The sequence below is a fragment of the Tripterygium wilfordii genome, chromosome 8 (genome assembly GCF_013401445.1).
Source record: "Tripterygium wilfordii isolate XIE 37 chromosome 8, ASM1340144v1, whole genome shotgun sequence".
In the NCBI taxonomy this organism is placed as follows: domain Eukaryota; kingdom Viridiplantae; phylum Streptophyta; class Magnoliopsida; order Celastrales; family Celastraceae; genus Tripterygium; species Tripterygium wilfordii.
In genome coordinates this window covers 4,138,238-4,151,467 of record NC_052239.1, presented here as the reverse complement: position 1 = coordinate 4,151,467, position 13,230 = coordinate 4,138,238, and the positions used below count along the sequence as shown (strand labels likewise).

The window sequence follows — 13,230 nt, the reverse complement described above, 5'->3', positions numbered from 1 at the left end:
TACCCTCTTCCTCTGATTTTTCCCCGTTTCTCTTCTTCGTTTCCAGGAGGCCACATCCACAGGATCAGGTTTTCAAAACCTAGGGGTATACTCTCCGTGGTATCCTGTGAGCCTGAGCTAATTGATTCATCAGGGACTAGTATTCCTTCTGTTGCTAGAGTTTTGTTAAGCTCTTGAAGGCCAATTTCAAGCCCTAAGTTAGCTTCAGTTAGTTCAACTGCCTCATTTACTACATCCTGGTGTTTTTGCTACCTGAGCTCAACTCTTAAATTGAAATCACCCCTTACATACAACAAGATTTTTTTCCAAGCGGAGTGAATTAGACTTTGTCTCATTAGTAGTTGGGCTTTGACCCAGTGAGTATGTGACTTCGGTCTTAGGAAGTGTGGGTCCAATGTATCTTCGGGAATCGAATAATCCAAAACGAACAATATTATTAACATATATGAGGGTCTATATTTCTAATAAATTATAACACTAATTTGATTGAGGCCTAACCAAATTCATTATTTAATCATGCTGATCAACGGTTAAAGATTAAAGGAAATTATATCTAGACATTATCCTCATGTCATGTCAATATGTCATGATGCTATAGTATCTAATTAATATATTAACACCACTTTGTCTCAACAAAATTTTTTGGAAAAAATCTAAAAATTTATAAATGTGTAGTATTTAGTATAACGAACCCAATGATATATCTCTTGTTCGAAATAAAAATCAAATTCAGCCCGATCGAAACATCGAATCATATACCACATTTTTATAATTTTTTCATAATTTTCTAATTTTTTTTGATGCACATATGCAAAAGTGGTCCTACGCCAACTCAAATAAAAGTGGGACAATAATATAATGTCTCTCTCCTTGCATATTGTCTTTTTTTGAAAGGGGATAAGTATGGATTTATAAGGGTGTTGCACTCACATGGATTAATCAAATTATTGGGTCCTCATTTGATATTTGCATTTGGCAAAATCCGTTTCTTTCTAGCTCATTCATTAATACACGGCCAAGAGTGTTCACTCCGGGATCCACCATGGATTAATAACAACAGTACATGTCATTACATATCTCTTATTAATAGTGAATATAATTCCAAGTATGGAGTCAAAATTTGGGTACGTCCGCCTAACTCGCACATACCAAAATTTATTTTGCAACCCAACTACTCAATGGGAATCGGCTGATATAACGGTAGGATTATGTTCGGGTATAGTGCAGCGGAACACACGTATGATCACCTCAAATCAACAACAAATGACAATACCCAATTGGATCTAACGATTCAGCCACCACAAGCAAGTCCTAATTTGGGAACAAACAAGTGTCAATTAATTCATTATCATCATCGTAGTAAGAACGTCATACATTTACTTGGTCTTAGTCTTCCTATACGTTACAACTTTCATTCTTTGGGACAAGTCTTGACATGGGAACAAACAATTATCAATTAGTCCACAATCATCATTGTAGTAAACACGCCATGCATTTATTTGATCTTAGTCTTTGTTTTTCCTATCATTTACAATATCCAGGCTTTTGCCAAGTCCTAATTTGAGGGAAAAAAAACAAGTATCAATTAGTCCATTATCATTATCGTATAAGCACGTCATGCATTTACTTGGTTTTGGTCTTCATCTTTCTATATGTTATAACTTTCAGGATTAATTTGGGGCAAGTCTTGACATGCTAACAACAAAGTATCAATTAGTCCAATATCATCATTGTAGTAAGCACGACATGCATTTATTTGCTGCCTATTTAGCACAGCAAAAGCTGAAGAGGAGCCGCTTTCGGCTTCCGCTGTGCCAAACGGCACAACGGGTCCAGCGGATCTACTGGAGTTTTATGAGCTCCCACTGGGAGCTTATACAGCATTTCCGATGTACATTATTTTTTTTTTCAAAATTTTTTATGTGGGTCCCAGATAATGATTACACTTTTATTACTTTTTTTAATAAAGGTTGGCCCACATGCATTACAACATTAATTTCTTTTATTTTTTATTAATATTTACAACATTATTTTTTATTTTTAACATTTTTAACTTAGCACGTATCTTAATTAATTTTACATAGGTAATTATTATAATATTTAAAATATTTAAATTTTATACTTAACATTAATTTTATTAGTAAATTTTATTTAATAAATTAAATGTAAGATTGATAAAAAGAAAAATTATTATAAAATCATTATATTTAATATTTAATAAAAATAATTATTTTATTAGTTTTATGGACAAAATTATATTTATTATATTAAATTTAATAACAAAATTTGATATAAAAATTATAAAATTTAATAATATAATACTTTAATTCAAAATGATAAAATCTAATTTTTAGTTCGCCAAACACCTCACAACATATTCCACAGCTTTAAGCTCAGCATATTTCCCACAGCATTTCCTACCAAACGCGACCTTGGTCTTCGTATCATTTATAGTTTCTAGGCTTTTGGCAAGTCCTAATTTAGGGACAAACAAGTATCAATTAATTCATTATCATTATCGTAGTAAGAATGCCATGCATTTACTTGGTTTTGGTCTTAGTCTTCCTATATGTCACAACTTTCAGCCTTTGGGGCAAGTCTTGACATGGGAACAAACAAGTAATTAGTCCACAATCATCATTATAGTAAGCACGCCTTGCGTTTATTTGGTCTCAGTCTTGTTCTTTCTATCATTTACAATTCTCAGGCTTTTTGCAAGTCCTAATTTTGGAACAAACAAATATCAATTAGTCAATTATCATCATCGTAGTAAGCACGCCTTGCATTTATTTGGTCTTAGTCTTCCTATGTGTTATAACTTCTAGACTTTGGGGAAAGTCTTGACATGAGAAAAAACAGTATCAGTTAGTCCACAATCATCATCGTAGTAAGCACGCCATATATTTATTTGGTCTTAGTCTTGGTCTTCCTATCATTTATAATTTTTAGGCTTTTAGCAAGTCCTAATTTGGGAACAAGCAAGTATCAATTAGTCAATTATCATCATTGTAGCAAGCACACCATGAATTTACTTGGTTTTGGTCTTGATCTTCCTATCATTTGTAACTTCTAGGCTTTGGGCAAGTCTTTACTTTGGGAACAAACAAGTATCAATTAGTTCGTTATTGTTATCGTATTAAACACGCCATACATTTACGTGGTCTTAGTCTTGATCTTCCTCTCATTTACAATTTCTAGGCATTGGACAAGAAATAACTTGGGAACAATCAATTTCGCCTTTCATTTGGCGTAATGGGTACAAATCTCATTTATATTTCACTAAACCTCCTGCACACATACAAAAACCAATTACTCATAAATCCCACAAAAATTACACAATTCTATGAGTAGAAAATTATACATGCAACTGTCTTACTTCCCAAGCCCAACTTTTCCCAAACATCTATTGTGCCTTGAACCTCCTCCACAAGGGGGTTTGTGATAGGAAGCTTATTGTGCGTATTTGAAGGATTGGCACCTGAGTTATTGTCATGCACTTACATCTGTGTTACCCACAGTGTTTTCAGGGTTCAAATTGATTATACGTCTCCTCTTAGCAGCTGCATGTTGCCTTTGCTTGCTCTTTTTCCCTGCTTCCTCAGCCACTCTTCTAGCAGCAGTTGGTTTAAATATTACCCTCTTCCTCCAATTTTTCCCCTTTTCTCTTCTTCGTTTCCAGGAGGCCACATGTACAGCATCAGGTTCAAAACCTGGGGGTATACTCTCCGTGGTGTCCTGTGAGCCTGAGATAATTGATTCTTCAGAGACTAGTATTCTGATAACTGCCAAAAATGTACACTTCTAATGATAATTTATAAGAGCTTTTGTTATGCAATTAAGACTTAAAGTGATTATTACACCATTTAAGTACAAATACTAGAGAAATTAGAATGAAAACCTAAGTCTTTCTCTCTCGTAAGGAAGGGTTTTCTCTCTTTCTCACGAAAGGGTCTAAGGAGAGTTCTTGTTGTCTTGGTGCAGGGAGTAGAATCTGTAGATTTTCCAATGGAAGATCTTACAGATAAGTGGAAGAATCTGACCCTTACGGGGATGGAAGAGGAAGGTTTACACTTGGGAGAAGAAGATCTGGAACCTTCAACAAAGCAGGGGGAGTTAAGTCTATTAGGAAGGTTGCATCATGTGAGAAACATTACTGGAGAAATCCTTTCTAATACTATGAAAGGAATCTGGAAACTACGACAACACCCTTCGTTTAGAGATTTGGGTGGAAACTTGTATGCGATTGTGTTCGACAATGAGGTGGATAAATTGAAAATCATGGAGGGAAGACCGTGGTTATTTGATCGTCACCTTTTGGTTCTTCAAGAGATGCAGAGTTTTGTTCCTGTGAGGGAGATCCCGTTTGATGATGAGGTTTTCTGGGTACAAGTACACAATCTGCCACTTGCAGCAATGACGGAGAAAGTGGGTCGTCTCATTGGCAATTCAATAGGAGTTTGTGTTGATGTTGATACACAGAAGAATGGAATAGGGTGGGGTCCTTACCTTCGTATTCGAGTCTTGATTTCTTTACATAAGCCCCTCCCAAGGGGAAAGAAGATTGATTTGCCGGATAGATCTGTGACAGTAGGATTCTTATATGAGTTTCTACCAAAATTTTGTTACAAATGTGGCCGTATATTGCATGACAAGGGCGGCTGTCTGATTGTTAGTTCTAACCGTTTACATGGGGACGCGGAGCAGCCGGAGTATGGGAGTTGGATGAGGGCACCAAGTTTTATGAGGCGGAATGTTGGCATGAATAGTGATGATTTTCGACATAAGCCATCAATGTCCGATGATCGGAAGGGCGCCGATGATGGCAAACAGCAGAGTTACAGTTCAGCTAGAAGTCAAACGCGTGAGCTGGAAAAAGTGGTACCTGATTTTGTGGAGTTATTCTCAGAAAATCACGGGATTGATAATTTGCCTTTAATTGTGGGAATTGGTGTTGAAAATCAGGTCCAAATTAATTCAAATATTGATTCTATTTATGTATCAACATCAGTGTTGGGCCCACCTGGGGATGGGGTTAATAATTCCAATGAGGTGGTCCAGGTGGCCAACTGTACGGAGACTAGTGGGATGGTGGTACAGGAGATGAATTCTATGATAGTGCTAACAGATGAAAAAAAAACGTCCAAAATCAAGTTGGAAAAGGAGAGCACGTTTGGTTAATAATCACAATATGGAGATTGAACTCGATTCTGGTGGAGTGATGAACAGCCAAGGTAAGAGATTGGTGAACGAGAAAGAGTTGGTGAAGAAAAAACATTGCTTTAGTGAGGCGGCGGCTGTTGTACAGCCCCGCCAAGATCAATGAGTCTTTTATCATGGAATTGTAGAGGGCTTTGGAACCCATCTACAATTCGTGAACTTGGCCTCTTGGTCAAGCTGAAGTCCCCAAAAATTTGTTTCTTAATTGAAACAAAAATCCTTTCATCTAAAGTTGATTTTTTCCGTAATAAACTACATTTTAAGCATGGTCTGGCAGTGGACTCAGTAGGGAAGAGTGGTGGTTTAATGCTTTTGTGGAAAGAAGAAATAGATATTACAGTACATTCTTATTCACTAAGGCATATTCATGTTACGATTAAAGAAGGGAGTGGTTCTCTCCCTTGGAATATAACCTTCTTTTATGGCCATCCTGATGTCTCTAAAAGGAAGTGCTCGTGGGACCTCTTGCGTTTTCTTTCAAATACTATCCACAATCAGTGGCTCTGTGTGGGGGATTTTAATGCCATATCAAATGGGGGGGAGAAGGTTGGTGGTAGTGATAGAGGGGGTACTATGATGAATGACTTTAATGATGCTTTATCAGATTCCAAGCTTGTCGACCTGGGCTTCAAAGGAAATAAGTACACCTGGAGTAATAGGAGAAAAAGTCCGGAATCATTTATTAAAGAGAGGTTAGATCGGTCATTGGCTTCATTGGGTTGGTTACAAAGATGGGGTACCTATCATGTGGAGTATTTAACAACTATATCTTCGGATCACAGTTGTATGTATGTTTGCTGGGATGATAGATCATTAAGAAGAAGTGCTCTTACAAGAAGATTCAGATATGAACCAAATTTGGGTGCTAAAGATGCTTGCCACCAACTTGTGAGACAGCAGTGGGTCCGGAGAATTGATAGGGGAGGTGCTCAGTCTGCCTTATCGCATTTGCAGTTGAATTTAAAGTTTTTTGGTCCAAAAATTCAAAAGTGGGTAGTGAAAGAGAGACAGAGACATGCGTATACAGAGAAAGATTTGAAGTCCAAACTTGATTCACTAATTGCAAAGGAGAGTCATGAAAATCAAGAAGCTATTTCGGCTATGAGACATCAGCTGCAAGAGCTATGTGAACTAGAAGAAAAGGTGCTGTTAAATCAAAGTAAACAACATTGGTTAAAAGCTGGTGATCAAAATACTAGTTTTTTCCATAATAGTATGAAGAGGAGGCAGAATTTAAAGGGCATTGACAAAATCCTGGATGAAGGTGGATGTTTGAGAACTACTGAACCGGAAATAGCTGAGGCTTTTCATGCCTACTTTACTAGTCTTTTCTCAGCTGGAAGTATTGTGGAGAATTATTCATTTTTAGATTCAATAACAAGGCTAGTTGATGCTGATGTTAATGAGTATTTGTGTAGGATGGTTACAAGAGACGAAATTTGGAATGCAGTTCGAAGTATTAGTAGTCAAAAAGCTCCAGGCCCCGATGGATTTTCAGCGGGTTTTTATCATAGTCATTGGGATACTGTGGGAGATAGTGTTGTGGATGCTGTGATGGATTTCTTTGATACGAGTATTATGGATTCTGAGATAAATAGTACTCTTATTGCTTTGATCCCAAAAACGAAAGAAGCTCTAAGCGTTACTGAGTATCGCCCTATTAGTTTATGTAATGTCTCGTACAAGATCATTTCCAAAATCTTGTCTAATAGATTGAGTCTCATTCTCCCCAATATTATTCGAGGTAACCAATCTGCTTTCATTAGAGATAGGTTGATTACGGATAATGTGATAGTGGTGTATGAAGCACTACACTCTATGAGCCTGATGGCCAAGAGCAGAACCAGCTACATGGCTATTAAGCTTGACATGAGCAAAGCTTACGACAGGGTTGAATGGAATTTTGTAAAAGAAATTATGTCTCGGTTGGGTTTCTCAGACAAATGGCAGGGGTGGATTATGCAGTGTATTAGATCTGTGACTTATAGAGTGCTTATTAATGGAGCTACTACAAATTTGATTATCCCAACAAGAGGTATAAGGCAGGGTGATTCTCTTTCTCCTTTGCTATTTGTATTATGTACGGAGGGTCTTAGTAGTAATTTAAAAGAAGCACATGATACTAATATGTTTTGTGGAATTCCTTTTGGTAGAGGTCGGTTGCGGATTTCACACCTATTTTTTGCTGATGACAGTCTCCTCTTTTGTCGGGTTAAAAAAGAGGATTGGATGTGTGTCTACGATATTCTGACGGAGTATGGTAGAGTCTCGGGCCAAATGATTAATTATAGCAAGACTAGTATCTACTTTAGCAGATATACTTCATCTCAGCAAAAAAGCCAGATGATTTCTTTGATTGGAGCTGTGGAAGCAAAGATTTCTGATCACTATTTGGGATTACCGGCTATTGTTGGTAGATCACGGAAGAAGGCTTTTATGTTTATTTTAGACAGAATAAGGAAGAAGGTAATGGGCTGGTCTCATCGCAATTTATCTCAAGCAGGCAAGGAGGTTTTTATTAAATCAATCCTTCAGGCGATTCCTACTTATGCGATGCAATTGTTTAAATTTCCAGGAGGCCTTTGTACTGAAGTGGATCAAATTCTACGTAAGGTGTGGTGGGGAGTGAATGATAAGAATAATTATATGGCTTGGTTACCTTGGGCTAAACTATGTGAATCAAAGAAGAATGGAGGAATGGGTTTCCGAAATACCGAGGCTTTTAATGATGCATTGTTAGCAAAGCAGTGTTGGAGAATCATTGTTCATCCAACTTCTCTATCCAGCCGTGTTTTGAAGGCAAAGTACTTCCCAAGTTCCGGATTTTTAGAGGTTTCGAAAAAGAGAAATGCCTCTTTTCTATGGTCCAGCTTCCTGAGTGCACGATATTTGTTGTTGGATGGATTGAAGTGGCGGATAGGCAATGGGAGGACGGTGAAGATATGGGGTAATCCATGGTTGCCGAAAGCAATCTTTTATGATGAGCAATTAGTGGATAAAGGGGTTCAAAAGTCTATCTTAGTTGAATTTTTAATAGACTGGACCACTGGGTGGTGGGATGCTAGTTTAATTAAAGAAATATTTGATGTTGACACAGCTAGAATGATAATGTCCCAGCCACTTGGTTCTCCACATGTGCAAGACTCGATATTTTGGAATGGAACTGAGCATGGGAATTATACTGTGAGAAGTGGATATTTTCATGCACTTGATATAAGAAGAAGGGAGTCTGCTTGCTGTTCAGAGCCATTGGCTAATCCTCTAGATTCGGTATGGACTCATATATGGTCGCTTGTGGTGCCTCCATCTACAAGGGTCTTCTTATGGCGTGCAGTTCATGATATTCTGCCCAATTTTTCACAATTGCATAGGAGACAAATATGTGATAGTTCGGTATGTCCTCTTTGTAAAAGTGCTGAAGAATCAGTTATGCATTCTTTGTGGGAATGCCCGGCAGCAAAAGATGTGTTTTCTATGAGCCTCAAGAAGTTGCAAAAGATGGATTCTATTTTTCAAGGCTCTTTCGCCCAGTTCTGGATTGCTTCCTCAGCTGTTCTTTCTTCACATGAGGTAGCTACTCTAGCTATTACAATGAGGTTGATTTGGCTTAGACGGAATAAGTTTGTCCATGAGGGGACTCTTACACATCCTACACAAGTAGCTCTACAAGGTATGAATTTAGCAAATGATTTTAAATCTGCTCAAGTAGATGGAGTTAATGTTCAGCGAGATTCAGTTTCAAGTAATCTCCAGCAGGTTTGGAAAGGACCACAAATAAACCTTATTAAAGCCAATTGGGATGCAGCAATCCAATCTCAAAATGATCGTACGGGTATGGGTGTCGTATTTCGTGATGCTAGTGGGGAGGTCATGGCAAGTAGTTCTTTGTTGAGAATGACTGCACTTCATCCTTCTTTAGCTGAGGCCTTAGCAGCCCTTCATGCTGTGAAGTTAGCACTGGAGTTGGGTTTCACAGAGCTGATTTTTGAAGGAGATGCTGCAGTGGTTGTGGAAGCCATTAATGGAAGTGATGTCCATCGTGCTATTTGGAGTCCGGTTATCATGGAGATAAAGAGATTATTGCGCTTCTTGTCGAGTTGGAAATTTGTCCATATACGACGCACGGCCAATGAAGCCGCCCATTCCATGGCTAAGCATGCCTTTCTCATTCAGGGCATGCGGGTTTGGATTGAGGAGGTACTTTGTTCGGTTGTGCATATTATTCAGGCGGAGAAGTCTTCCTGGACTTTAACTCGTCAAAGCCATGCTAATGACTGCTATTGAGCTATTCTGTTATGTTTTGTTTTAGATAAAAACTGTTTTGTTTTGTCCTTCATTTTATGAGGTTGATTGTATTCCACCTATATGGTGGCCCGAGTGCCTATAATGGCATCCATTTCTTTTACTCACGAGCTGAGTATATGAATACATATATTGTCTCTTGACCTTTTCAAAAAAAAAAAAGTACAAATACTAGAGAATGGGAGATAGCTTGATTGATCAGGTTGTCTGCCTAGGATCCTGGGATCCAGGGTCCTATTCTCACCAGGGGGTTTGGGATTTGGGTAGTTTTCCATCCGCTGTGGTGGCCTTCATGCCCCTCGGGCATGACTTAGCGTGTGTGTGGTCTGTGAGCCTTTCAAAAAAAAAAAAATACAAATACTATTTTTAATCACTTTGTATTTCTTTTTATATTTTGAGGCTCAATTCATGCCAACCCATGTTGGATATTTGCTGGTCCATTTCTTGAGGAGCCCATCTTCTTAATATCATTTGAAAGCCCATCATTTATTTGTTAACGATCTAATTTAAAAGCCTACAATTAGAAAGTCCATCTCATAAATGCATCACCAACTCCTCTGCTCTACTTGAAGTTTTCATCCATATTTTCAGCTTCTGCAATCCGTCACCGACATATGTGTATCAGTTCAGTTCCACCTATGGTCCACCTCCATCAATGTATCCCACACCTAATTACAATTGAGCACAACACATACAAGAAAGTTACATTGAAAGTGAAAGGGTTCTCGTGCGGCAAAGGAGAACAAGGCCTATTTGCTTTATGAATATTATTTGTTGTGTAATTAAGCCTAGCACGAGGAACTAATCCTTGCTCTAGGGTGACGATGGATCCACTCTATTATGTTTAAATAAATTTGATTTGATTAATTGTTAGTTTATTTATGCTATGTCAAGTGTTAATTAACTATGTTTTATTCATAATTAAATCCTGATGTTTAGCTACCATATAAGTTTGATTACTATGATGTAAATTGAGGCATATGCCCATGTTTAATTTGAGACTAGCTTCTTACAGTTAACATCGGAGTTACTTAGACATAAATGTCATATGCTAGGGTCTTTGTGATCGCTACATAAGTTACAATGGATCCTAATGCGTTCTTGATTGTCCTAGCCAATCCAAACACCTATGGATGGTTGCAATTAAGGATAGACGTGGTAAGTTAGATGCCCATGACTATTACATAAATTAGGAGACTTGATCTTTGACATGCATGAATGAAATGATAACTGTCGGATAAATAATTTAAGTACAATAAAGTTGATGAAATCGAATCCTTAGTGTTTGTCTATTGGTGTTAATTGTTATTCATTTTGTTTTCCACTAATAATTACAAAGAGTTGGAATTACAGATATTTAATATTCATTCCTTGTGGATACGACACTCATATTTGCCACTTCTATACTACAATTGATTCGTGCACTAGCGAGTATAATTTGGGTTTGAAATCGTTATATTTTTAACGGATTTTAAATCTCACATCATATTCCTTCTGCTGCTAGAGTTTTGTTAAGCTCTTGTGGGCCAATTTCAAGCCCTAAGTTAGCTTCAGTTAAAGCAACTTCACTCACTTACTACATCATGGTGTTTCTGCTACCTGGGCTCAACTCTTAAATTGAAATCACCCCTATCCAAACATTCTGGCCCATTAGAGAGGCCCATATCACTCACCTTGTTCATGTCTATCTCCCTGTTAGTGATGTTCTCCAAACCTGTACCACAGTGACGTAGGTCAGCAGACCTATTCTGATCTGTCTCCATGCCAAGAGACCTATTCTGAGCTATCTCCATGCCATTTGACAGTCGCATACCATCCGTACATTTTCCAGCAGTTTGAGTTTCAAATTCTGCCCGTAACGTTAGGACCATCACCGGCTCCGCCGTTGCACGCCGGGTCAGCTGTTTTGTGGACTGAATCTGCACTTCCAATTCGTTGTCTCAACGGATATCTAGTACCTTATAGGCCGTTGCTATGTCGGTGTCCTAATTCATAGATATGGCTGCTGTGTCATCTTGATGATCGAAATTCATGAAAATAATTTCAACCAATGTCTTCATTCACGTCTTGATTTGATATTTGCATTTGGAAGAATCCATTTGTTTGTACCAACCCCTGGTAGTTCAATTGGCGAACTACGTTATATATAATCTCGAATCCTGAGTTCAAGCCTCATCCCCTTCCCTTATCAAAAAGAATCCGTTTGTTTGTAGCTCATTCATTAATTGTGTTGTAGGTCTTACAGGGCAAATGGTCTTAGCCTTTCTATATGTCACAACTTTCCGACTGTTAGGACAAGTCTTGACATGAGAATAAACGAGTATCAATTAGTCCATTATCATCATCATAGTAAGCACGCCATGTATTTACTTGGCTTTAGTCTTAATATTCCTATATGTTACAACTTGTAGGCTTTTGGGCAAGTACATGGGAACAAACTAGTGTCAATTAGTCCACAATCATCATTGTAGTAAGCATACCATGCATTTATTTGGTCTTAGTCTTGGTCTTCCTATCATTTATAATTTTCAGGCTTTTGGCAAGTTCCAATTTGAGAATAAACAAGTATCAATTAGTCAATTATCATCATCGTAGTAAACACGCCATGCATTTACTTGGTCTTAGTCTTCCTATATGTCACAACTTTTAGGCTTTGGGGCAAGTCTTGACATGAGAACAAACAACTATAAATTAATCCACAATCATCATTGTAGTTAGCACGCCTTGCATTTATTTGAGCGGTTGGAATCTACATTTCTAGTTTCTTCCTTTCTTGACCCAAAAATGCTCAAATATCAATGGTTTTCTCCAAAATCAGCTATAAAGCTCAATGCACTACAAAACACAATATATGGGCATGAAATGTACAAAGTTTCATAAAAAACTCAACAAAAACCGAACTTAGAAGTGCATAAAGTACATAAACATTTCATGCTATCAAACTCAATTAACTACATTGTAGCTTCCAGAATATGTTTGGGAGATGGTTCAGTAGTAGAAGCCAGTGGGAAGGGAAAAAGTAAAATTGCATACTAGGGAAGGGATGCAGACCATGTGTGATGTCCTGTATTTTCCAACTCTGAACAGTAGTAACCTGTTGAGTGTGGGTCAAATGATTGAGAAGGGGTACAAACTTCTCTTTGAGAATGGAGGATGCAAGGTATTTGATCAAGAAAAGGAGCTCATGTTAATACCCATAAAGGACAGTAGGAATTTTTTGGTATATTTTCAACCAGAAGAAAAAAAAACCCTTTTAGCTACTGGTGAGAACAATCAGAAGACTTCTCTGTGACAAAAGAGGATGGGTCATTTTAATCTTAACAGTCATAAGTTACTGAAAAAGAAAGAAATGGTGTTTGCATTGGCTAAAATTACCAAAAATGTTGGTTTGTGTGAAAGCTTCATGCTAGGTAAACAACACAGACAACCCTTCCCAAAACAAAGCAACTGGAGAGTAGCAACAGTACTTGAATTGGTTCACACAGATCTCTGTGGACCAATAAAAGAACATTCTTTTAGCCAATGCAGATTCTTTTGACTTTCATTGATGACTTCTCAAGGATGAACTGGTTTTATTTCTTGAAGGAGAAGTCTCAAACACTGGACATTTTCAAGCAATTCAAAGCATTAGTGAAAAAAACAAAGTGGACAGCAGATCAAACAAATAAGAAGTGACAAGGGAGGTGAGTGTACATGCACTAAATTAGAAAA

At 37.7% G+C, this 13,230-nt stretch overlaps 1 protein-coding gene across 1 annotated transcript; it reads left to right on the top strand.

Annotated features, from left to right (window-relative positions):
• Nucleotides 1-5,188: 5,188 nt before the first annotated feature.
• Nucleotides 5,189-9,604, top strand: LOC120003559. The gene is made up of 3 exons (XM_038852577.1): nt 5,189-5,231; nt 5,495-9,414; nt 9,527-9,604. The coding sequence occupies exons 1-3, from the start codon at nt 5,189-5,191 to the stop codon at nt 9,602-9,604; spliced, it is 4,041 nt and encodes a 1,346-aa protein (XP_038708505.1).
• Nucleotides 9,605-13,230: the final 3,626 nt, after the last annotated feature.

Excerpts from the sequence above, each read along its gene's own strand:
- LOC120003559 (XM_038852577.1), top strand. The coding sequence starts at position 5,189 with ATGGAGATTGAACTCGATTCTGGTGGAGTGATGAACAGCCAAG. Across the intron at positions 5,232-5,494 it reads TGGAGTGATGAACAGCCAAG|TGGACTCAGTAGGGAAGAGT; the intron begins GTAAGAGATTGG and ends ATGGTCTGGCAG. Across the intron at positions 9,415-9,526 it reads TGCGGGTTTGGATTGAGGAG|ATAAAAACTGTTTTGTTTTG; the intron begins GTACTTTGTTCG and ends GTTTTGTTTTAG.